At 59.4% G+C, this 24,665-nt stretch overlaps 1 protein-coding gene across 2 annotated transcripts; it reads left to right on the forward strand.

Annotated features, from left to right (window-relative positions):
* The first annotated feature begins 10,416 nt into the window (after positions 1-10,416).
* Positions 10,417-20,354, forward strand: CLCF1 (cardiotrophin like cytokine factor 1). 2 transcript variants are annotated; one of them, XM_022591287.3, is made up of 3 exons: positions 10,417-10,620; positions 16,851-17,017; positions 18,870-20,354. In XM_022591287.3, the coding sequence occupies exons 1-3, from the start codon at positions 10,437-10,439 to the stop codon at positions 19,362-19,364; spliced, it is 846 nt and encodes a 281-aa protein (XP_022446995.3). In that variant the 5' UTR covers positions 10,417-10,436; the 3' UTR covers positions 19,365-20,354. The 2 variants fall into 2 exon arrangements, with proteins under 2 accessions (XP_022446995.3, XP_022446997.1); XM_022591289.3 differs by lacking the exon at positions 10,417-10,620 and adding an exon at positions 11,697-11,870 and having other exon boundaries at positions 18,870-20,352.
* The last annotated feature ends 4,311 nt before the right edge of the window (positions 20,355-24,665 follow it).

Below are 24,665 nucleotides of genomic sequence, written 5' to 3' on the forward strand. Positions count from 1 at the left end.
CAAACCTGCAAGAAGGAGCGGGCCCCACCCGTCTCCCCACCTGTCTGTGGCCTTCCTGTGCATCAGAACTGGCCCCGTCAGTTCCCTGAACGAACCACATCCTTTTCCACCTTGGGATCCCTGTAAAGCTGTGCCCACTACTTGGAATGCTCTTTCCCCTTCTCATATGCTGGCGCCTTCTCTTCCTAGGGCTCAGCTTCAGTTGCCCATCCTCAGATAGGCCTTCTCTGCTTCCCCCTCCACCCGCCACCCCCCACCCTGCATTGTCTAGCTAAGCCCTTGCTCTGGGTTATCCACAGCACTTATCCCAACTCAACATTATTTCATAGTGTCTACTTCTTTAATGCCCCTAGTTATGTCAGCTCCATGAGGGCAGGGACCTAGTCTGTTTTGTTTGTTACTGTATCCCTCTACCTCCCACAGGGCCTGGCCCTCAGCAGGTGATCAGTAAGTATGCGTTCAGTGAATAGGTGTGTGACCCAAGTGTAGCCGAGTTGCCTCTGGTTCCCTCGTAGCACGTAGCATGGTGCTGTGATGAAAGGAACAAAACTTCCAGCCTCTGCCCACAGTCCAACCCTTCCGTGGACAATAGCTGTCCCCCCACATTCTGTGCAAACCCCTGCCCCCCAAGGAACCTAGCATTCGTTATTCTCTTCCTTAACTTTCCTCATTCTCTCTGGATCTCGTCCTCTCTCTTTTCATTCCAGTGAAAATCAGCAGAGCCTTCATGGCTTCTCCACCTCTTCCCCACAGCCATTGCCGGAGCAGCCCAGCTGGAACAGAAGATAGATGCCAAAGCTCCCTGGAAGGCAGGGAGGGGAAGGTGTGACTAATCGCACACCCGTGTCTCTGCCCCTGACACCTATGGGACCAGTAGGGTCCTGTGGCATTGAGGTCTTTGGAGCAAGGCCCCGGGGGAAGGGAGAGGGAGATATAAACGCTTTAGGACTTCCTCTTTTTTTTTTAATATTTATTTATTTGGTTGCACCAGGTCTTAGTTGCTGCGGGCGGGCTCCTTAGTTGAGGCATGTGAACCCTTAGTTGCGGCGTGCATGTGGGATCTAGTTCCCTGACCAGGGATCGAACCCGGGCCCCCTGCATTGGGAGCGCAGAGTCTAATCCACTGCACCACCAGGGAATTCCCAACGCTTTAGGACTTTTGATGAGTCTTTCTTCCACTGCACACACACACCTGCCAAAAGTTGGGAATCACCTGACCCTTCTGAAGGGTTCAGACACGAGAAAAGAGCCTAGAGCCAGGACTCGGGAGTCCTGGGTCTCTGGTCTGTGCTTCAACGCTGACTTGCTGTGTGACTTTGGGCGAGTCCCTCCTGTCTCTGCGGCTGTACAGTGTGGTTGGTGGCACGAGATACTCACTGAGGTCCCTTCCCACCTTGACGTGCTGTGATCCCGAGGGGGCCCTTCGGCTTCCCTGAGCCCCTCACCTAGCCACGGCTCTGGAGAGGAGCTGGAATTGGCAGGCCTGCTTCCCCCAGGCTGTGGGGCTGGAAGGGAGCTTTCCAATCGGAGGCCAAGCAGCCTCTCCAGGCTTGCAGTTGGCATAGCCAAAAAGGCCTTTCTGGTCCAGAAGGGAGAACACACAACAGGGGACGAGGACCTTGCGACTCTAGCCCTGCTACAGACAGCCTCAAGCAAGTCGAGGCCCTTCTCTGAGCCTGTTTCCTCCTTGATAAAATGAGGGGGTTGGATGAGATGCTCTCTCAAGATCCTTTCAAACCCCACATTCTTACAGTCTTTGCCATACCCCACAGTAGGGGTGGTCTCCTTCAAGTACACAAGTATGTGATGGTGTGTGTGTGTGAATATCAGGGGTGGATATGGAACGGATGAAGGTGGTTACCATTTCAAACTTTTAAACTAATTTTCTGTCTGGAAATTTCTTCCGTTCAACCACCGCTTCTCACTCAACTGGTTACGTTTGAAATCGCAGAATCCTCAGAGCTCAGTAATTCGTTCATTTAACACGTGTTAGACACGCTTTCCTGAGTGTAGGAAAGAAAGCACACGACGAAACTCCCTGCCCTCGTGGGCTTCCACTCGACTGGAGAGAGACAAACCAGAGGGCCTGACTGTGCCAAAGCCTCTGGCAGAGCCTGCTGGGCTGCGCACACGGGAGACGGGATTTGCCTGGTGACTCTGGGGTTGCCGAGCGGGTAAGGGAGCTCTGAGCTGCTGGGGGCACTGAGCTGCTGGGGGCACTGAGCTGGTGGGGCTCTACTTGCCCACCTATCATGCCTTTGTGGCACACCAGGTGCCTCGAACCCCCAGAGGCAAGCCCTGCCCGGGCCTTTCTTGTTCACTGGCATTTCTCCCAGCAACCAGAACAAGCCTGGCACATAGCAGTGGTTTAATAAACAGGTCAGATGCCCCAAGAGTATAGGGTTCAGAGAGCTTACAAGACTTGAAGCCAGGGACTTCCCTGGTGGTGAAGTGGTTAAGAACCCACCTGCCAGTGCAGGGGACACGGGTTCGAGCCTTGGTCTGGGAAGATTCCACGTGCCGCGGAGCAACTAGGCCCGTGAGCCACAGCTACTGAGCCTGCGCTCTAGAGCCCGCGCGCCTAGAGCCCGTGCTCCGCAACAAGAGAAACCACCCCAAGGAGAAGCCCGCACATCGCAACCAGGAGTAGCCCCTGCTCGCCGCAACTAGAGAGAGCCTACGTGCAGCAACGAAGACCCAACACAGCCAAAAAAAAAAAAAAATTATTAAAAAAAATAAAGCCCTTAGTTCACACGGTCAGTGTTGCTGTTACTGGGATTGCTGTGTCCTAGCACCCCCATCTCTGGAGTGACCCCCTCATGGTATTCTGGGGTCAGGACCAGGGACAAAATACATCACCAGCACGGACGAAGCCAGGGTGAGTCCATACTAGGAAGTGAGAGGGAAATCCCCCCACAGAAACATTACAGAGGAAAGCTCTGGAGGCCAGGAACTGGAAAATAGAGAATTAGGGTTGGGGTAAAAGTCAGCCCCAAGAAGAGGCGTGGGTGTAGGCAGGGCTGCGTGCCGCCCCTTGATTCTGGGCCCCCGGTGTGCCCTCTGCCGCACCAGCTAACTGGAGGCTGGCATGAGGTAATGGCTGTGCCCACACTGCTAGGCTCCAGGCGCAGGTCAGAGACCAGGTCCCTTCAGACTGCAGGGCTGAAGGTGGAGGGAGATGGGATGGAATTTTTAAACCTGCAGATGGGAAGGGGAAGCTCAGGCTTGTTCACCAAAACCTGGCATGCTGGAGTTACAGGGCCCCCTTGGAGCACAAGTGAGGTAAGTTTAGGACAAATGAAAGGCAGCGTGCTTCACCCAGCAGGGGAGGACTCCGATGGAACTCATTACCCCGAGATGCGGTCTCAGCTGGAAGGATAAATAACTTCACAAAAGGTTTAGATAAATCTGTGGTTGACAGCTCCATTCATGGGTTAGAAGGGAAGGAAGCTGTTTGTGGCCTGTGGGCCCGCGGGGAAAGCATCAGGGAGGCGACCTGGCCTCCCTGAGACCACCCCTCGGGGCCCCTGTTGGAGGCCGGCTTTGGGCCGAGGGAACCTGGGCGGCAGTGTTGGTGTTCCTACAGCCTGGAGCCCAGCCTGAGTCCCCAGACCCTTTCCTCAGTGCCCCCATCCCTCGCCATCTGCTGTTTCGGGAGCCATGGGACCACCCGCTCTGGGGAAAGCGCTCTGTCCTGGCTGTCCCCTAAGGGACCAGCAGAGGGAGACAGACACCGTGTCCAGTCCCAGCTTCCAGCACAGAGACCAGGCTGGTCTGCCCTGGGGAGGGCAAGCAGGCACCCGAGGGTCCCAGCTCTGTGTCCAACACGGGGCTAGGCGCCCACAAGGCATCCTCCCTGGCCAAGGTGGGCTTCCTACAGTGCCGGGGTGGGGGGTGGGGGGAAAGGAGAGACTTCAGAGAGCTGGGGGCAGGGCGGGGATGAGGCCTCCAACTAAGAGCAGCGTGGCTCTGGAACCATCTTCCCTCTGTCCCCGCAGACCCCCAGCCCCTGGCGGGCAGGGTGTGGTCTCCGTAGGACCACGCTGTTCCGCGGGCACATACAGGAGATGCTTCAGAAAGCCTTTAGGGGGGTGACTGAGCCCTACAGGCCCGAGTGCCAGTCCCTCCCGGCCCAGGAACCGGTTCCAGGCCAGGTGTGGTTCCCCAACTTTGGCTGCTCGGTTTCTCCCCAGCCACCCTCAAAGTCTCCCTTGACATCCCCCTGACCTCTGACCTCTCCCTTCTCGGCATTACAGCCGTTCTCACACCTGTCCGAGCTCTTGAGTCCCTGTTTCATTTAACAATGAAATTTTCATTTTGCAGCCGTCAGCGGCTGAAACTGACACGTGCTCAGGGCGCTCTGCCGAGGATCACGAGGTGGACCTCAGAAAGGAGGCTTTGGGGCCCGGCGAGCTCCTCACAGACAGATGGGGGCTGGTGCCCGGCACAGCCAGGGTGGGCTGTCTCCCCAGGTCGCTTCAGAGCTCACTGTGCCCTGTGTCCATCCTCCCCGCTCCGGCCGGCCCTCCTCCAAGACACTGACCCCTATGAGGAAGCTGTCTGGGGTGCCGAAGCAGACGCTCAGGATCATTTATCGTTGGAGGAAAGCTGAGCGGCGGCCCAACTCCAGAGCTCTCTAGAGTTCTGTGTCTTTGCCCAGTGCGGGGAGTCAGCATGGGGGTGCTGGGGACAGGCCTCAGAAAGAAGGCAGAGTGGAAAGAACAGAGTAGGTACAGACAGACAGACTCGTAGACGTGGAGGCTTGCAGGGATCGGGGCACATCCTTAGCAGAGATGGGAGGATAGGGCCTGGAGGGTAGATCATGATAATATTTAACCTTGTCGCATGTTAAGTGCCAGAGATTTGACTTGTGTTAACTGAGGAAGGCACCATTATCATCTCCCCTGTCTTATGCAAGAGAAAACTGAGGTGTAGAGGGGTCAAGTGGCTCACCCAAGGTCACACGGCTGGTGAAGGCGGAGCGGCAACCTCATGTGCTGCCAAGCTCCCGGCGGTGCTGGGACAGCCCCCCAGAGGGGCCAAGTGCAGCCTGTCCTCTGACACCCGCCCCCCGCCCCCGGGGCCCCTGTGGAACCCAGACAGTCTGGAGAAAGCCTGAGAAGGCTGAAGGAGGAACGCTGGCAGGAAGGAGGGGGCAGAGAGGAGGAGCAGCAGTGACTCAGCAGGGCAGGATAAGGATCCTCCTGCAGGATAAGAGAGAGGTAACCCCGCTCCTCTGCCGGGGTGCCGGAGTCCCAGAGCCCGAGGCATGGGGTGTCCAGGGCAATGGAACATCCCGGAGAATGGCGGGGGAGCTTCTGGCGGACTGGGGTGGTGGTGGAGCCCCTGAGGGTACCCCTCCTGTCCCTGTCCTCCTCACACAGCCATCACCCTGACATCCTTGCAGACGGGGAGCCAGCCCAGGTAGGGCAGGGGAGAGGCAGGCGGCAGGACCTGGTTCCTCTCCTCGGCTGGGAGGCAGGGGCTGTGGGCGCCGTTTTTCTCGGGAGGCCTGAACTGGGCCAGGTGTAGGTGGGGGATGCAGGACTATTGCTAAGGTAGGAGGAGGCCTTTGGCCCTGGGGTTTCCGCTGACATCACAGCCAGCTCAGGGTGAGGCAAGGCCCTCTGGGCTCCTGACCCTGGAAGAAAGGGGAAAGTGCACTGCCTGCCGCCTTTCCTCCCCCTACTGCCCTCAGTGGCCCCTGCGCCTGCAGTCACGCTGGAGCACGCGTGCGTAGTGGCAGAGGGGCGCCCCCTCCCGGGGTGCACGTCCGCGGCAGCTCGCTTTGCAGGCCACACGGTCGGTCGGGCCCTCAGGAGGTACAGCCTTGTCCTGACTCTGTGCGCAGGCAGCCGTCTGCCTTCCAGCTCAGTGCTCATTCCATGATTCAAACTCACTGCTCTGCTCGCGGAATCTACAATTCCAGCTGAGGGGACTGAGTGCTCCCAGGCTGGCACCTCTCACCGACCCAGGAGGGCCACGTGGCATGGTTGGCCCAGTTAGTCGCGTGTGGCGGGTCGCGGGCAGGAGAGCCCAGGTCTCCTGCTCCAGGCACATGGGGACTCTCTGTCCCAGAGAACGTGCTCATGTCCTGAGGAGAGAGACCAGGCGTGCCCCAGGTTAGATGCCTCATAGCCAGGGGGTGCTCAGCACGCACTGCCGTCTCCGCATCCAGCCTCTTCTCCTTTCAAGAGTCCCTGCGCCTGCGCCGTGGGGACAGTTAAGGGGGCGAGGTGCTCAAGGCAAATGGTCCTCAGTTCCAGCCCTGGTTCTACCTCCTGGTGTGACCTTAGACAAGCGACTTCACTTCACGTTACCAAGCCTCAGTCCCCTCGTGTGTAACATGGGGAAACTGCAGGTCTTATTTTCTAGGGTTATTGTAAGAATGGAATGAAATCATTCACAGAAAGCCTTAGCCCAGAACCTGACTCGTGGTGAGAGCTCAGTACGTTTCAACGCCTGTCATGAGTTAAGCCTGAGAGGCGCAAAGGAGCAGTGTGTCGCCGAGGAATGCCAGGCGTTGCAGCAGGCTGGCGGAGTCTCTGGGGCCGGCCGCTGCCTCTCCTGCCTGCAGCACAGGCCAGCCTCTGCCTCTTGACCCCAGGGCCTCTTAGGCCTCCTCTCTGTGTCCCTGGCACCTGGCACAGAGTAGGAACTCAAGGAATGTTTGGTGAACAAATGAATGAATGAGTGAATGTCCTTACTCATCTCTGTGGGCTTCTCCAATACCACACTGCTGCTCACCCACCAGGAGGGGACTGGACCAGAGGCTTCCCCGGACACCCCAGGGGTCAGGGCCCCTTCAATGCCAGTTCTGCATCTGCATGGGACATGGGGCCTTTTGGGCATATAGAGAGCCTTCCCTGGGGATGCCAGTTATGGGGGGAGGAGGGGAGGCAGGAGGGAGGGGTGGACCCCTAGCCTGTCCCTGAGCCAACACTGACTCACCCCCAGCCCCTTGGAGGGCAGCTCAGTCATCTCTGGGTGCCAGCCCTGCCCCCTACCCAGACACACCCTTTGAGGCCTGACCTGCTACCCCCTGCGGATGGTAAGGACTGAAGTCTGGAAGGCCAGAGAGGGCATCAAAACAGCATCCTCCTTATCAGCTCACTGATACTCCCACCATCCCATGGGAGGGGAGGCAGAGGTGGTCATAGCGCATTCCGCCAAGAGGTGGTGGGCTTGTCCCAAGGCCCGCCGCCCAATTGGAAGCCTGGCATCCTGACTCCCAGTCCTGCCCTCTGCCCTCTGCCCACGGCAGGCAGCCCCGTGAGCTACGCCCTTCGGCCTGTGGTTGGCTGCCGCTGCCCCTCCTGCCATTCAGCCACATTTCCATCCAGAAGCTCCACCTCCGCCCAGAGCTCTCCTTCCCTCATCCTCTGATCTCAGTTTAGTAGTGTCCCTTGTCACAAGACTGTGAAATTCTTGAAGGCAGGGGTGGGTTTTCCTTGTCTCTCTGTCCTTTACAGGACCTGGCACCCAGCAGGGGCTCAGGAAATACCTGTGCAACGCTTCGTGGGACAGATGGATCCGGAGCTCAGGGGGCCAGTGTCTCCTCTAACCTCTGCCCTGCCCCCAGCAGCAATCCCAGATCGTGAGAGCTGGCAGGGCCCCAAACAAACATCCCTTTCTGAGAGCCACAGGGGTGCAGGAACTTCCCCAAGGTCCCCAGCTGGAAATCAGAGGGCAGCCACCTGTGCCCACCACCCCACAGAAAGCCTGGAGGGGCTCTCGCTGCTCTGCTTCTCCCTTCTCCCCGCAACTCCCTCAGCCCAGCCCCCTTTGGGATTTGGCAGAATAAAGGCACAGTCTTTATTCTTCTAGCCCCTACCCCAAACCAACTGGCAGCTCCTAGCCTGCTGCCTTTGCCCAGACAGAGGGGCAGAGGGGCACTGGCAGCTTGGAGATGGAGTTGATTTTCCCTTTGGCAGTGGGGAAGATGGGGGAGGGGAGAGGCTTGCCCCCCACCCCCCACCCCGTCCCCGCCAGGTGAGGGGAGAGGGCAGGGATGCAAGTCCAGACAAGAGGCAGAGGGAGAACATGACTTCCCCAGCTTGTAGGGTCACGGCATCAAGCCCGGGGCGGTGTGGAAAGCCAGTTGTCCCTGCACCCAACTGGCCTGGGTCCCCACTTCAGAGCTGCAGCCCTCGGTTCCTGCAGACCGAGGCTCTCTCTCTCGACTCCCGAGGTGAACATTTGCTGGCGGGGGTGAGGGCATGGGAAGCTTTCCTCCCCTTCCACTGCAGTCCGCTCCTCTTTGTGTCTCCTGCCCCATCCCTTCTTTTCTCCCTCCTCTTCCCTCAGCACCCCCCTTCCTTCGGCTCCCCTCTCCCTCTTTCCCCTTTCTCCCCTGGCCCCTCCTCCTCTCCCGTGTTGGGGCTGCTTTCTCCCTGACTCAGCAAGGTGCTTTATAAGGTGCTGAGGGGCTCAGCCAAATCCAAACCACATTGTCTGTGCAGACACTCTCTACAAGGAGCAGGCTGCACACCAGGGGAGAAGGACTTGAGAGGCTCCCTTCTCCCCCTCCCGCTCCCCTTCCTTCTGTGGCTCCCTCCCTCTGAAAGGGTGGCTGCTAGGGGACCTCCTGGCCAGCCTCAGTGCCAGTCACCCACTGGGCATCTGCCTCCTTGACCTTGGCCTGGGCATCAGAAGATCTTCGGGCTCACTGGCCAAGAATGTCATTGAAACTCCACAGCATTCTGGCTGGGGGAGGGGCGGGTGGGAGGCCCCCCCCCCAGCACTTTTGCAAAGGGCCCCTCCAAGGCAGGTTTCATCAGAGCTGCTCCTGATGCCCCAGAAAATCCCCTGCCCCCAACCCCCCGCCAGCTCCCCTTTCTCAGCTCATTTTCTCCTCGTTTAGGAAATGAAAGAAAGCGGAAAAAAAAACCCAAAACAAACCCAACAACAAAGTCTGTCCCACTCCAGTGAGGTAATTGAAAACAAACTTCTTCCCCACCCCCCCACCCCCCCATCCCAGTTCTCGAAGTGCAGAAAAGGGAAGAGCTGCCCTGGGAACCCAGCGCTGGTCATGCCCACGCTGCCTGCTCTGACCCACAGGCTGCAGGGGCTATGGCAGGGCAGGCAGGGTGTCCTTCCTTCTCGGGGAGGGGGGGAGGGGGGACCCAGGGCAGGAGTGGTGAGCGCAGGCTCCGATGCTATTCCAGAGAGGAATCACCTCTCAGGTCTGGCCCACCACCTCTCCCTCCTTGAAACAGCAAATAAACAACAACAAAAGCAACGTATTACCAAGTGATTTAATTGGCGGTCCGGTTCTAGAGCACTCAAGCCTTGGAGACCAAGTGACCGTCCCCCAAGAAAAGCCACAGAGTGGGGATGTCTGCAGGCCCCCAGATGAGAGCTGTTTCCTTTGCACGCTCCTTGGCAGCCCTCTGTACAGGGAGGAAGGGAGACCCTCCAGGGAGGGTCTGGGCTACGGGTCCCCTAGGGATCCCGCCCTGGCAAGTCCCAACCCAGGCCTGAGGGAAGGACACAGGGAGAGCGCTCCACACTCAAGACCACCCCCACCCCAGCACCGGAAAAAACCTACAACCCAAACCCCAAAGGCACGAGATGGCCAAATGGCTTCTTGGGGAAGCATTTCACAAGTGGGGACTCTTGGTCTGTCCATCGCCTTGAATTCGAGCGGTCCCGCTGAGTCACCCCTGAAGCCTCTGGTGTTGAAACTGGTCCGGTGCCTCGTGCTGATTAATGAATTACAAATCCCCCACCCATGAGCACTCTCCTGGCGGCTGGGAAGAAGAATGAAGAACCCTGTGAACTTGAGGGAAAAACCCTCAGCCAAGTGCCCTCTTCTCTCCTCCACGCTGGGCAGTGGGCCTGTGTTGCCCTCTTCCTGCCCCCCACGGGGCATTGTGAGCCGGTTAGTCACCTGCCCCAGCCCCGGAGCCTCGCTTAGCCTCAGCTTTTGGAAATGGGACAGGCGGCGGGACAATAGGCAAGGGGGGCGGTCAGCCCAGACAAAGGGCAGCAGGAAAAACACCATCACTTGCTTCGAAGCCAGCTCGCTGGCATTTGGGAGGATGTGTCATTGCATTTACTCAGGGGGAGGGGGAGGGGGAGGGGAGGGAAGGTTAGAGACTTGGAGGCAGAGGTAGGGTGAGAGCTGGGACCCCGCCGGGCGGGGGGCAGGCGCCCCGGGCCGACACCGAGGGAGAAGAAGAGGAGCGGCCGGCTCACTCCCCTGGCTCTTGGGAGTTTGCAGAAGCACTGATGCCCTCCCGCCCCCTCCCCCAGGAGGCCCAGGGTGGTACCGCCGCAGCCTCGCCTCACCTCACCCCCCCCTCGGTGTTGTGGGAGGGAGAGGAGCCCCAGAAGCCCTCCCTTCCCTCCTCCCCCCTCCTCCCCCCACCCCGGGGAGGGCCGCTACAATTTGTGGTTACAGCTTTACACGTCAGAAAAAAAAAGTTTGCAGAATGTCCCACACCGAAAAAAAAAAAAAAAATCCGAAACCGAGCGAAAAAAACCTGCGAGTGGGCCTGGCGGATGGGATTATTAAAGCTTCGCCGGAGCCGCGGCTCGCCCTCCCACTCCGCCAGCCTCCGGGAGAGGAGCCGCGCCCGGCCCGCCCGGCCCCCAGCCCCATGGACCTCCGAGCAGGTAGGAGCCAGGCGTCCGAGGCCCCGGCCCCCGCCCCCGCCCGGGAGCCGCGAGATCCGGTTCCAGTCCTTCCCCCTGGGAGTCCCGAGCCGGGGCCCGGCCGGGGAGCCGGGCGCTGCCCCCGCCAGCGGGGCTTGGGCCAGGGGAGGCACGGCCGGGCGCCTTCGAGAGGGGCCGGGCGGGGACGCGGCATTCCTTGAGTCCGCTCGGCGGGGAGCCCCGGCGACCCGCAGACCTGGGAGGCGGCCACCTGGAGCCCGGCGAGGCGGGGTCGCGGGATCCCGGAGGAGAGAGCCCCGCGCAAAAGTCGGGGAGAGCGCGTCCGAGGCGGGAGCGGGGCTGCGGGAGGGAGACGCGGCGCGCGGGGAGAAGGGGGCCGGGAGAGGAAGAGGGAGGGAGGGAGGGAGGCACGGGGAGCCCGAGGCCGGGCCGGCGGGAGGCGAGGAGAGGCCGACACCTCGGGCCGCGCCGCTCTCCCTCCCCGGCCCGCCGGGAGGGGAGGGCGGGAAGGAGGGCGGGCGAGAGTAGAGAGGAGGGCGGAGGGCAGAGCGGAGCCTGGCTGGTCCGGGCCGGGCCGCGGGAGTCGCGGCTTCCTCGCTGCGCGCCGCGCGGCCGGAGCCCACCATGCTGCCCGCAGCGGGGGAGCCGGCGGCAGGTAGGGGCCGGGCGGCAGGGCGGGAGGCGGCAGCGAGACCCCCGGGCCGGCCCGCCGTGGCCTGGGAGTGATTAGTGCGGGGGGCGGGCACAGCCCGGCCGGACCGGGCAGGAAAGTCTGTCACCGGCCGGGGAGCTGAGGCAGCGGCCGCTCGGCCCCGGCGGCCCGTGGGAGGGCGGGCGGGCAGGGCAGGGAATTGACGCGCGGGAAAGGGCAGCGGCCCGGCCGAGCCCGGAGCCCGGCGCCCCGGACCCCGCCCCCGCCCCCGCCGCCGGGAAGGGAGAGACCGGGCGGGAGCGGGCCGGGGGCGGGGCCGGGGGCGCGGGGGCCACACAGGGGGAAGGCTCCGCCGCTTCGGGGAGGGGGCCGGGAGCGAGAGGTCACCAACGAGGGTGAGGGCCGGCCGGGTTCTCGGGCCGAGCCCCTCGAGGGAAAGCCCAAGTCCCCGGGCCTCGCCAGAGTCCCCTCATCCCTGCTCTCCCTACCTTCCTTCCCAGCAACTCCACACTGCGCTCCAGAAGCCCTCCCCAGACTCCCAATCCCAGAGGACGCGTCCCTGTTTCCTCCTGCGCCCGGCCTGGCCCTCCCCGCTGGGGTAGGAGGGGGCTGCCAGGAGGGGAGGGGGCTGGAGGCTTGGCTTGGCAGGAGCGGTCCGAGCCTCGGAGAGAGGCTGTGGGTGCAGGCACTGGACCCACTCCTCTGTCAGGCGCTCTCTGACCCTGACCCATACAGGCTGACACCTCTGAGCTTTCATTGTCCCCACGGACCCCCTCCCGGCTCCAGGAGCACACAACTGTTCCCCCCGCCCCCGCCGTAGGACACAGGGATACATCCCCCTGACAGATCAGACCCATTCCCCCCACTGGCTCAGACACCCTCGCTGCCCTGGAGCCAGGCACTCACTCAACCAGGGGAGGAAACGGGCATCAGGCAGAGGTGGCAGCAACTGTCACCCAGCCGCCCCAGAAGTCTCTCCTCCCAACTGATGTAATGGCTCCCTCTCCCCCTGGCAGAGCCCTGCGCTGGGCCCGTTCACACTTCTGCACACCACCCCTCTCCACCAGCTACTCCATTAGTGACACTTCACATTCCTCCCCACAATCCCACCTGTCTATTCACACCCTGGCTCCTGCACGCTCCCTCTGAGCCCCTTCCATACCCGCTGGATAACAACACCTTTTCAAGCACACCCACACAATTGCCGGACTCTTTCCTTCATGTTGCCCCTGTGCCTGCCTTCTGTTGGCTGCCCAGCTCCCCGGCTCCACCCAGGGTCCTCTTGCAGCACCATCCGGACCCTCTGGCTCCAACAAAAGCCCAACTCCTGGGTGGGAATGGACTCCACAAGGCTGGAAGGCTGGCCCGCCCATCTGTTTCTTTGCCTGGGCCTCAGTTTCTTCTTCTGTCATTTAGGCTGGAGGAGAAGGGCAGGGAGGGGGCTGCTCGTGAGCACAGCAGGGGTGGAGCATCACGTGGTCTGGAATTTCACACGCACAGTGCAACCCCTTCACACAAGCCCAGTCACCGGATGAGCTGGTGACAAAGTGAGGTCTCCTCACTTCTGGGCCTGTGTGTACCCACTCACTAAGCCGATTCTCAGTTGCCTGGGGGATAGGGAACCAAGGAGAGGATGGAAGGGAGAGAAGGAACAGAGGGGAGGGCAGCCAGCCTAGAGGACAAGGAAAGATGGGCTGTTTCTTTGGGCCCTTCCCTGAGAAGGGGGTCTGGGAGGTGACCCCCAGGGCCGTTTCCTGGATCTCACACCACAGTGGACCCACCACCCCCTAAACCACTCGTCCCCTCAGTGCACCTCAACAGACCCCTCCAAGGTCACCAGGATGCCGGTCCTGGTCTGGCCTTTCCTCTGGCTCCCACATTCAGCCCAGCACCTCTGGAGCTCTGCGATGCCTCCCCGGCTCCTACCTGTTAGGCTGATGGCTCTTAGCCACCAATCCCAGGTGCACGGTCTCCTGGCTGACCTGTCCTACCCACCCTGACTACCCTGGCGTATTTGCACTGCTGAGCACCCTACCTTCACTGCGTGAGGTCACACTGGGGGAGACAGGCTGAGGGGGCAGCTGCCTAAACACACGTATACGGGTATGCCTGTCTGTGTAGGCGTGTCAGGGTGGCCATGCGCTTGCGTGGGCTGAGTGTGTGTGTGTGTGTTCATGAGGGGGGGCCCCGGTTCCCAGGGCCCAGGGATCTGGATGGAATTAGGGGCTGGCCCGGGCGGGGGCCAGGATGGGGGGGGCCGCAGCAGGAAACGTGAGCTGCTCTCATTAGCTCCTCACGTGCTCAGCTGGATTTATAAACACAGGGGAAGACGGGATGTAAACAATCAGTGGGCAGCAGCCAGAGGCAGAGCTGGGGCGGGGGCTGGGCGGGGGGCCAAGACTCCGGGAGGGGGCCCAGGAATCAGACCCCGGTGGCCGGTCCACCTGCACACCATGAGCCTGGAGAGGAGGATGGATGTGAGGGCTCCAGGATGCCCACTGGGCTTGCCCTCCTAGGAACACAGGCAAGTGGCGAGCTGTGCTGAGTTCCAGTGCTCACGACTAAACCACAGGTGTTCCCTGCCCCGGAAGGCTTTCAGTTTTGCTGCCTAAGATATGGGACATCTTGCCCAGAGTGGAGGCTGTCCTAATAGAGTGTAGAGCCCTGTCACCTTACTCCTCTCCTGGCCTCTTCTCCCTCTGGATTTCTGAGGCTCCTTCCCTCTTTCTGGTTCTCTCCATGGGTCAATCCCGAAGCTCCTTCAGCTTCCCCCCCCCGCCCCCCCCACCAGCCTTCAGTGACACAGTTACCTCAGAACTGAAATATTCCTGGAAACACCGGCCTTGTCTGGTTAATTTCACGAGCCGTTTTTCTGCCCAGATGACTTCGCTCTTGTTTTTGCAAAGGCTTCTCCCCCTGCTGTCCCTGTATAGGGAGCCAATCCTCCCCAGGGATGTCCCGCAGGGCCCAGAAGGGGAGGGGGCAAACAAGGCCCAGAGCTGGGTTCCTGACCCCCCCTACCCCCCCGCACCACCGTGGGCCAGGCAGAGCCCAGTCCCAGAACTCTGGCTAGCAGGGCTGCCCGGAGCAGGGTGTGGGGTAAAGAGGCGAGCCTAGTGCTCAACTGCTGCTTCAGCTGGGACCCTCGGCCTTGCCACTAACTGCGAGAAGAGACCAGGCTCAATCCTGAAAGCTACCTCAAGGCTGCAAGGACTGCTGCCCACCTCAGCAGGTCTCCAGCCTCTGAAACTAACCCCACATTGTACCCAAAGGATCCTGGAGGTGATTCAGCCAGATAGCCAGGCTGAAGGCAGCAGAGGAGAAGGGCCTGGAATTGTGTTGGGATGTGAAGAACGGAGAATAGGAAGGAACTCAGAGAGTCAGCAGGAGCTAGGGGTGGAAAGGAAGAATGAGGAAGGGACCGTTTGGGAGGGAAGCCACAGGCTGCAGATGGGGAAGAGGAGAAGGGGAGCCTGTCTCCCCAGGGAGCAGTTATGAGCCTGATCCTGCTTTCTGTCCTAAAACACACATGGGTGGGGCGCACACTCACACACACACACACACACACACACACACAGCCTAGAACCAAGAGCCCTCCACCCGAGAGGGCAGGGTTCCTGAGACTAGTGGCAGCCCTGCTACTGCGTTCTGTCAGTGAAGCCAGCCAGGAAAGCATCTGGGAGTCAGGACTGAGCAGCTGCGCCATTGCCAGAGTTCCCACCTGAGCCCTGCACTCTCAGAGACATTCCATAGAGTGTGACTCCTAAACCCCTCCTCGTTTGTAACCCTCTCTAAAGCCCCGACCCAGTGTTATGACTAAGTCTAAACCTACCTAGTCTTCTTAATCCTTTCTTAACTCCACACTTATCTTAAGTACAATCAAATTGTTAAACCCCCATCCAACTTATTTCTATCAAAGCAACGTATGTCATTGTAGAAAATTTGACAGTATATAATGTAAACTATACGGGGTTTTTTGTTTGTTTGTTTTTTGTTTTGCGGTACGCGGGCCTCTCACTGTTGTGGCCTCTCCCGTTGCGGAGCAACAGGCTCCAGATGCGCAGGCTCAGCGGCCATGGCTCATGGGCCCAGCCGCTCCGCGGCATGTGGGATCTTCCCGGACCGGGACACGAACCCATGTCCCCTGCATTGGCAGACGGACTCTCAACCACTGTGCCACCAGGGAAGCCCCATAATGTAAACTAGAAGAAAGAAACCCCTCGTGATCTCACACCTACCCAAGCTCAAAGCCCAAACTAGCCCTACTCTTGCTGACAGGCCATGCATCACCCCATCTGACAGCTAAATCAACAAATTCACAAACCTTAGCCTCAGCCAACCCTCTGCCTGCCCAGACCTAACCACATCCCCCAGCTGGACTCAAACCTCAACCACACTCAGTCAGCCAAATCCCAATAAACTAACCTGAAGCTTTGAGAGGAACCCAGTCCGTAAACCTAACCTAGCTCAATGCCAATTATAGCCTTACTCTACCCTAACCCTCATTGCCACTGCCAGTCCCAATGCCCACTGACTCCTGGCCTAGTGCTCTTGACCTTGGACCTCACCTAAAAGCTGGGAAAGTCATGTTTCCCAACTGCCTAGTCTGTCCTCACAGCATTGACCCCCTGGCCTCTGGTATCCTGCGGGGCCCAAATCCTCCAGCACCATCATCAGACAAGCCCTACTCGGCAGATACATCATATTCTCTCTCTCTCTCTCTCTCTCTCTCTCTCTCTCTCTCCCCTCCTCCTGTCCCCTCTCTTCGCTGCAGGCAGATCACCGGGTCTCATTCAGGTCACACTTTTCCCCATCCAATACCCTAGAGGAGAATGGGGCAGATCTCCACACTGCAGCCAGCCTCTCAGAGTGACACTAAATCTCCTTCAATCTAAGTCGATCCTACACTTTCCACACCCGGGAATCAAATCCCAGAATGTACCCACCACCGCCTGCCGGAGCCAGCCCCGTGTCCTTCAGCCCGCCCCTGGTGGTCCACAGCTCCACCTTGCCTCTGACCCGGGTGGTTTGACCCTATGTCCTGCCTCTGGCTCAACTCCCACTCCTGGCCGCCTCTGGGGCGCCCCTCTCAGGGCTGACTTCTCTCAGTTTGAAGCTCTGACACGTGTTGTTTCCCAACCCCTTGGCTCCCCCTAAGCTGCAGTGGGACCCGGAGGGTGGGAGAGGAGGCCGAGGTACACCTGGAACCTGGGAATACTGATTCTGATCCGCAGTCCCTTGGCCTGGTCCCCCATGTACACACACACACGCGCACGCACGTGCACACACACACATACGCATGTCGGCACACATAGCGACTTAGCTGACGCACAAGTACTCTCCAGTACCTCCTGGTAGACACACAGGCCAAGTCCTCTTCCTCAGACACAAACATGCCTCCGTGCACACACTTTCTCAGGCCAGGAACACTCCCCTCTTCCACTCCCTGCACCTCCCATCTGGTGGTCCACCCTCACCCCCTCCCAGCCTATGGTGGGGACAGACACCTGAGGGGCTGCTAGCTAGCTTCCTTGACCGGGCCGGGCCACCCTCACGCTTCTTGCCGTCTTGTCCACAGGGGACTCGTGGGGGATGCTCGCGTGCCTGTGCACCGTGCTCTGGCACCTCCCTGCAGTGCCAGCCCTCAACCGCACAGGGGACCCGGGGCCTGGCCCCTCCATCCAGAAAACCTATGACCTCACCCGCTACCTGGAGCACCAGCTCCGCAGCTTGGCTGGGACCTATGTGAGTATCCAGGGCAGCTCAGGGGCTGGGAGTTGGGTGAAGAATGGGAGTGGGGGAAGAGAGGCCCACCGGTGGGGGTCCTGGTGAATGATGGGGTGATGGGGAGGGCCTGTCCCCGCCCTTCCCTCTTAGGGAGGGCGCCCCTCCTCCCCATCCCTGGCCCCAGGACTAGGCATGTGGGCAGGCCTCGCACCCGCCTTGGCCCGTCGCCCCGCTGGCTGCCGGCCCAGCCGCCCGCCTCCCCCTGGGGGCCGGGGAAGTCTCCTCTGTTTACACCGTGTTGTGGTGTCTCTCGCGCACGGGTGGGGCTGGGTGGGGATGGAGGGGCCCCACCTCCCGTGCCTGTGTTCCAGCTCGTCTCTGCCCCAGACCTGGGGCCCTGCAGCTCTGGACCCATGGGCCTCCCTTCTGTCTGCCTCTCCCATCCTAGCTGGGCCTCCTAGGGGGGACTTGGGGGAAGGGGGCTGCAGGGAACCCAGGCCAGGAGTGGCAGGGGGTTCAGGGTGTAGTTGGACCCTGTGCCATAAGGATCTGGGGGCGGTCCAGAGGTGCTCAGAGAGCCCAGGAGGGAAGGCAGGAGGGTCAGGGTTCCGAGGACCGTGGGGAACTGGCCCCTCTTCCCGTGTTCCTCTTCCACATCCCAGACCCTACTTTGGAGCCAGGGAAAGAAAGGGGAGGAGGGTGGCGGGGGGAGCTGGCTCCGGCCCCAGGATACACCGAGGAAATGAGTTTGTCTCTGTGCTTGTCAGCGTGGGAACCTCCCCCGGGCCCTTGCCTATCCCAGGCCTCGCCCCTCGCTTCTCCCTTTCTCTCCCAGCTGAACCATCTCCCTCGCCCTTTCCCGGGGCCCCAGGCCTCTCCCCGGAGGCTTGGCAAGGCTCTCTCCTCTTCCCCAGACTGTCCTCGATACCCTTCCTCCTGCCCAACTCTTGAGATGGCCTCACTTTCTTCCTTCTGCAGCCTCGCGCCTATGAGCGCTTCTTTGGGGGCTTAGTGAGTACCTTGTCCCCTGCCCTTCAGCTGGTGGACCATGCGTGCCAAGGGGCAAAGGCAGCTCGGATGGTCATGAGCCCCTCTGCCTTTCCACCCAAGGCAGCTTGGATGCTCACGGGCCCCTCTGCCTTTCCACCCGCTCTTCCCTCTCTGGTTTCCCGTCCAGAAAACCTTTGCTTGACTGCTACCCCCCTAGCTCCCGACCCTTTTTCTCCCCGGGCTGCCAAATCTCTTGAAGGAGTGGTCTGCAGCCTCTGCCTCCACTTCCTCTCCACCCACTCACTCCTTAACCCCCTGCAATCTGGCTTCGAGGCCACTGGAACGGTTCTCTCCAAGGTCGTCAGGCACCTCCTTCTTGCCAAACCCAATGGCATTTCTAAGGTTCATTCTCCTCGCTCTCTGTTTTGCAGCCCCACTGCTGAGCGTTGCTGCCTTCTTGAACTCCTCTCCTTGGCTCTGACTCTCCTGGTCCACCTTCACCTCTGCAGCCTGGCCTCCTGGGTCCTCATGGCTCCTCTTCCTCTCTGTCCCAACCCCCACGGCGGGCGCTCTCCCAAGGCTGGTACTCTCAGCCAATCAGCGCATCCTTCCTGAGTTTCTCCTGCGTGTTATTCTCTTTCTGCACGTCTCCATAGGAGAGCTCATCACCCCCATTGCTTCAACTGTCACCTCCATGCAAATGACATCCCCGGAGAAACTTAACTTAGGGGAGGCCCGAGAACAGAGAGGCCTAGCGTGGAGGTGGGGCCCGTGTCAGGGGACACAGGAAATAGCAGCTTTGGGGGCAGGTATCTCCCGGCAGGCAGGCGAGCTGGCTTCTCCGCCCCCCTCCCTCCCCATCGCCCTCTCCTTTTCACAGCTGAACTACCTGGGCCCCCCTTTCAACGAGCCTGACTTCAACCCACCTCGGCTCGGGGCGGAGACTCTGCCCAGGGCCACTGTCGACCTGGAGGTGTGGCGAAGCCTCAACGACAGACTGCGGCTGACCCAGAACTACGAGGCCTACAGCCACCTCCTGTGCTACCTGCGTGGCCTCAACCGCCAGGCCGCCACGGCTGAGCTGCGCCGCAGCCTGGCCCACTTCTGCACCAGCCTCCAGGGCCTGCTAGGCAGCATCGCGGGCGTCATGGCAGCTCTGGGCTACCCGCTGCCCCAGCCTCTGCCCGGGACTGAGCCCACCTGGACGCCTGGCCCTGCCCACAGTGACTTCCTCCAGAAGATGGATGACTTCTGGCTGCTGAAGGAACTGCAGACCTGGCTGTGGCGCTCGGCCAAGGACTTCAACCGGCTCAAGAAGAAGATGCAGCCTCCGGCAGCCGCAGTCACCCTGCACCTGGAGGCCCATGGCTTCTGATCCCTGACCTTCACCACCGTCTCTTTCCCCTCCCCCTTCAAGCCCTGCTCCCACTCTGGGAGGGAGAAAGGCGTACACCAACACTTGTTGAGCCAGGAGACAGAAGCCATGAGCCTCTAGCCCTCCCTGGACTGGGAGGAGGGTGTGATGCAATAAGGCCCATCCCCTCCCCGCTTCCCTAAGTCCTACGTGTCTGGGGAAGAGGTGCAATAGGCCCCATCCCATTTCCACAGGACGTGATGCTCAAGGGAGCCCACAATGGTTCAAGTTGGTGCAAGGCTCTCACAGCTTCCTGCTCCCTGCCAACCACTTGCCAGCCCACCCAGCCCCTCAAGTGGCACTGCCAGGAAGCGTGCCTGTAGGGCAGGGAGGGGGCCACCATCGCATGTGCCTTTCTGGGGTGAAGCCCTTTGGCTGCCCTGCTCTCCTTAGATGGGTGTTGCTCCCCTACCCCCAAATAACTCAATACATCCGATTCAGGAAACAAACACAGTGGCAAGTCCAAACAGGAAGAGATGGGATCAAAAATGGAAGAGGTGGGATCTGCATTGGAGGTAATACTGAAAGCAGAGGGGCAGGGACAGACTGGACCCAGGGGTCCCCAAGGCAGTCGGTGGCACAGGGTGGCAACCAAAAGGACATTGCCTTGAATTTTCTTGCCAGCCCCAGGGTGCCTCCAATCCGCCCCCTTTCCCAGGGTATCTGTGGGTTGCCCAGGCTGGGGAGGGCAGCCATAGCCACAGCCACAGAACTTCCTGAAAGTTTACATTGCAGTAGCATTTCGGGGTGCGGGGGGGCAGCTCCCCCAGGCCCTGCCCCCCAGCCCCACCCACTCATGACTCTAAGTTTGTTGTATTAATATTTATTTATTTGGAGATGTTATTTATTAGATGATATTTATTGCAGAATTTCTATTCTTGTATTAACAAATAAAATGCTTGCCCCAGAACTTCATCTCTTTGCTTGGCCTTGCCCCGCCCCCTGGCTCTCCTCCTTGTTCTCCGGGCCTTCCCGCCTCCTCCCCGCCCCCCCCCCCCCCCCCCCCCGCCCCGGCCCTACACCTGCTGGTGGAGGGCCAGAAGCCCAAGGGTTAGCTCAGGAGATGCCAAGAGCTGGGGAAGAGGCTCTCTCCCCTGTGTCCACTGGGAAGACATGAACACGGCAGACTCCACTGCTGCCCCTCCACCTACCCCCTCCTCTAGGCCTCCCAAATATCTGTCTGTCGCTTACTTTCCTTCTCCCAGCCTTTGCTCGTCTACCTCACTCTGGCTTACTTTAGTGGTCTTATGGGTCTGTCCCCCTGCACAGCTGTCTTTCTGCCCTCCGGTGCTCTCTCCGAGCCCCGCGCATTTAGCCCTCAGCTTCCCCAGGACACCCACCTGTGGCCGGCTGCCGGAGTCCCTCAGCAGTGACCCTCACCTTCTCAATACCCTTCATCTCCCAGGGAGGGTGACAGACTGAGGCCAAGTGTCAAGTCTCAGCTGTGACTCTACACTTTTCTCTCCAACATAAAACAGCCGATTAGGGGGAGAGAGAGAAACTCATATTGGACCGCGAGCAAACGGGACAGATGCTGTTTGAGGGATGACCTAAGATCAAATCCCAGGTCCATAACCTACCAGCTGAGTGACCTTGAACAAATGATTTAAAGCTCTCTATCCTCCAGTTTCTCCATCTGTAAAATGGGAATAATCAATACCTTTATAAGAACGTTGGAAAGGATAAGAGAAACAATGAAGGGAAGATGCTTGGCTGAGGCAGCGGCGGTCAGTAATCACAGATGACTGATGTCTGGCGTGTCAGGACGCTCTAGTGAAGAGCCACTGGGTAGATCGATGGGCTAATTGCTCCCAGGTAATACGGGGATACTTTACCAGGGCCTCCTGGAGACAGTGCCCTAAGCAAAGGAAGCAACAAACGATGGTGATGTCAATCAGTTGACAAATATTTTAAAGACCTAACTACCTGCCCATCACCGTGCTAACTGGTGTTGGAGAGCCTAAAGAAGTCCAAGGCCTGACTTGGCTCCTGCCCTTAAGAGCCTGCAATCTCTCTGGGAAGAGAGCGAGCTTACCTAAGCCGATAAGAAACAAAAGCACGCTCACATGATGTGCACTGGGAGACAGTGACAAGTGCAGAGCCACCAGAAGAGGGGGAGCTGGGAGTATAGGTGCAGGAGCGACAGGACCTGCTTGTGGGCGGGGTGAGCCAGGCTCTGCCGAAAGTCCCTGAGTCACCTGACCCAAGTTGGGGGGAACACATCCACCCAGAGGAGTCCAGGCTCTTCTGGCAGAGATGGCTGCCCAGGTGTGGCCAGGGGCAGCTGCAGGCCCCACCACCAGCCTAACTAGATAGAAAGGAGAGGGCCTCTGGGCTGTCTCCATCCAGAGGCTGTGCTGTGAGGCACCTAGCAAGGGGCTAAATGGGATACAGGGAGAAGGAAGGTACGTCCCACGCTACGTACTGTGAGCTTCCTGGGGGCAGATTCTGAGTCTTCCCCTTCTCTCTGTCCAGCACCCAGCTCAGGCTCAAGCTCAAGTCCAAAGAAGGTGTTCAATTAGTGTGTTGAACAAAATCTGGGAAGAGGGACCAGCCCCCCCCATCCCCCCATCTTCACCCCCTGCCAAATGCTAGAATCCAAAGCAGAATTTGATTAAGTGCAGAAAGACGCAGGCAAAATACTATTTAAGTCAAGGAGGGAGCGATCGCATCCAGTTGGGCGAGGGCCCTGCTGGTCTGCTGGGCCGTGGGCCCCACAGGGCAGGAAGTGGCGTCTGAAGTCCACGCTGTACTCCCAGTACCTAGGACACAGTAAGTGCTTCCGCGTGGGACCGGACGCCGTTCTTGGAGGATGGGCAGGACAAGGGCTGTTGTGTCTGCCTCCCTTTTAAGCAAGTAGCATCGTGAGGGCAGCCTCCCCATGTATTCATCTTTGCATCCCTGCAGCATTTTAGCACAATGCTGGGCACAGGATAATGTACTCGATAATTTGATTTAAACAGATTTAAAGAGTGTCAAGACAATAGTGCGTGAAAAGCCAAGAGAAGAGAGTCTCAAGGAGGCAGCTGATCCGCAGTGTCAGATGTCCCAGGAGAGCGGAGGGGAGACAGGGTGGGGGTGGGGGTGGGTCTCCTCCCTGATTACCACCTCTCTGGTAATCAGGGAGTCACAGGCCACCTTGGCAAGAGCAGTTGAGAGACACCGAATTGTGAGATTAAAGATGGAGATGGTGAGAAGAAAGTCGGAAGGGTAAATCTATTCCCTCCGGAGTTTGGTGGCAAAGTCAACATCTAGAGGGAGCAGCAGGATCACGGAAGGTTGTTTGTTTGGTTGGTTTTTGCTGTTGCTGTTTTTTATAAATTTATATTTATTTATGGCTGCGTTGGGACTTTGTTGCTGCGCGCGGGCTTTCTCTAGTTGTAGCGAGCGGGGGCTATTCTTCGTTGCGGTGCACGGGCTTCTCATTGCGGTGGCTTCTCTTGTTGCAGAGTATGGGCACTAGGCATGCGGGCTTCAGCAGTTGTGGCACGTGGGCTCAGTAGTTGTGGCGCACAGGCTTAGTTGCTCCGCAGCATGTGGGATCTTCCCAGACCAGGGCTCGAACCCGTGTCCCCCGCGTTGGCAGGCGGATTCTTAACCACTGCGCCACCAGGGAAGTCCCCTGTTGTTATTTTTTTTAAATTTTTGTTTGTTTGTTTGTTTTTTTGTGGTACGTGGGCCTCTCACTGTTGCGGCCTCCCCCGTTGCGGAGCACAGGCTCCGGACGCGCAGGCTCTGCGGCCACGGCTCACGGGCCCAGCCGCTCCACGGCATGTGGGATCTTCCCAGACCGGGGCACGAACCCGTGTCCCCCGCATCGGCAGACAGACTCTCAACCACTGTGACACCAGGGAAGCCCCCTGTTGTTGTTTTTAAATGAAAGAGATCAGAACATGGTGCTGCTGTGTGAGGGGTGGTGGCTGGAGAAGGATTGGGAGGTTTGGGGAATGGAATCAGGGACAAACAGAAGAGAATCAAAAGGGTTGCTGGGTAGCCATGTGGCACCAGGGACATCAGCAAACACATCTCTGTCATGGACTCATTGGCATGACTGTGACATTCCCTGACATTTCCTAGCAAGCCAGAGGCGGGGACAGAGTGAAGAGAGGCTATTGCCCAAGGCTGAGGACAGGCAAGCAGGGATGGCAGTGAATCAAAGGGCGAGAGACTCTAGAGGGCTAGAGATTGCACTCTGAGTGGCTGCCAGCCCAGCGCTGCATATGCCTACAGGGTGGGGAGTAGAGGGAACCAGTGGCAGGGGTGGGGGGCAGGGGGTGGACGCAGAGGGGAGCCCGGCCAGAAAGGGCATTTCAGAGTTTGAGTTCTTGAACTCTCCCCCAACAGTTCCCTACTGATGAGGTCAGGGGTGTGAGTCCTTCCTTTGGGTTTGGGTGCTGTGGACCACCAGGCGGGTAGCTCCACATGAATGACAGCTCATCAGGTTTTCTGTGAATGGGTTTGTCATTTGTTCTCCATCCACAGCTGCTTCAGGAGAGGTGATGAGTTTTCATTGGTTATCTTAGGTTCCACCTCTCAAGTACGGTCTTATAGTCAGGCGCCAACGTACACAGAGGTCAATTTAAGAACCTGGGACACCTAGGGCCCTGCAGAGTCACAGGGGGAAGGGCATTATCTCTAGAACGAACGCCTTCTGCTCCCAGGAAGGTTAGGGAGAGTGGGAGAGAAGGAGAAGGCCCTCCTCCCTGTCACCTCCAGATAGCATGCTGTGGAGAAATCTCATCCTCATCTTGGGTGCCTGGGAACACACCTGTGTTTGAGAGGATGCATACAAGATGGAGAACTGTCACTTGGGCGAGGCAACTTCTGGGGTGGGGGAGTGGATAGAGTAGAGGCTCTGCTGGGGGGTGGCAAGGGGGTAGTCATGCCTTGCCAGCTTCCTGCTTTTGCAAAGACTGACCCATATCCAGGACTTAGGCCCCCCTTGGTATGTGGGGAGACTCATTGAAGCACGCACCACACACACACACTCACACACACACATTCCCCACTTGCCATAGCCATCCCAAGTGGGGAAGGGCCAAGGGTGGCCCTTGTTCCCCTTAACCTACAGGGCAAGGGCTAGTGATCCAGGCCTGGCTGAGCGCTCTGATGGGTGGCTCCCCCTTAGCTCCCCCTTATTCTCTGGAGCCACAACTGTCCCTGCCTTTGTTCCTTCAATTCTTGAGCTCCCTGACTCAGCCTGGTTCCCCAATTTCCCAGCAGTGGACAAAGCCGTTGTCAGTAGGCTGGGGGTAGGGGCAT

Source organism: Delphinapterus leucas, chromosome 7 (genome assembly GCF_059928025.1).
Source record: "Delphinapterus leucas isolate spDelLeu-1000000601 "Yukka" chromosome 7, BTC_Dleu_Yukka2, whole genome shotgun sequence".
Taxonomy (NCBI): Eukaryota; Metazoa; Chordata; class Mammalia; order Artiodactyla; family Monodontidae; genus Delphinapterus; species Delphinapterus leucas.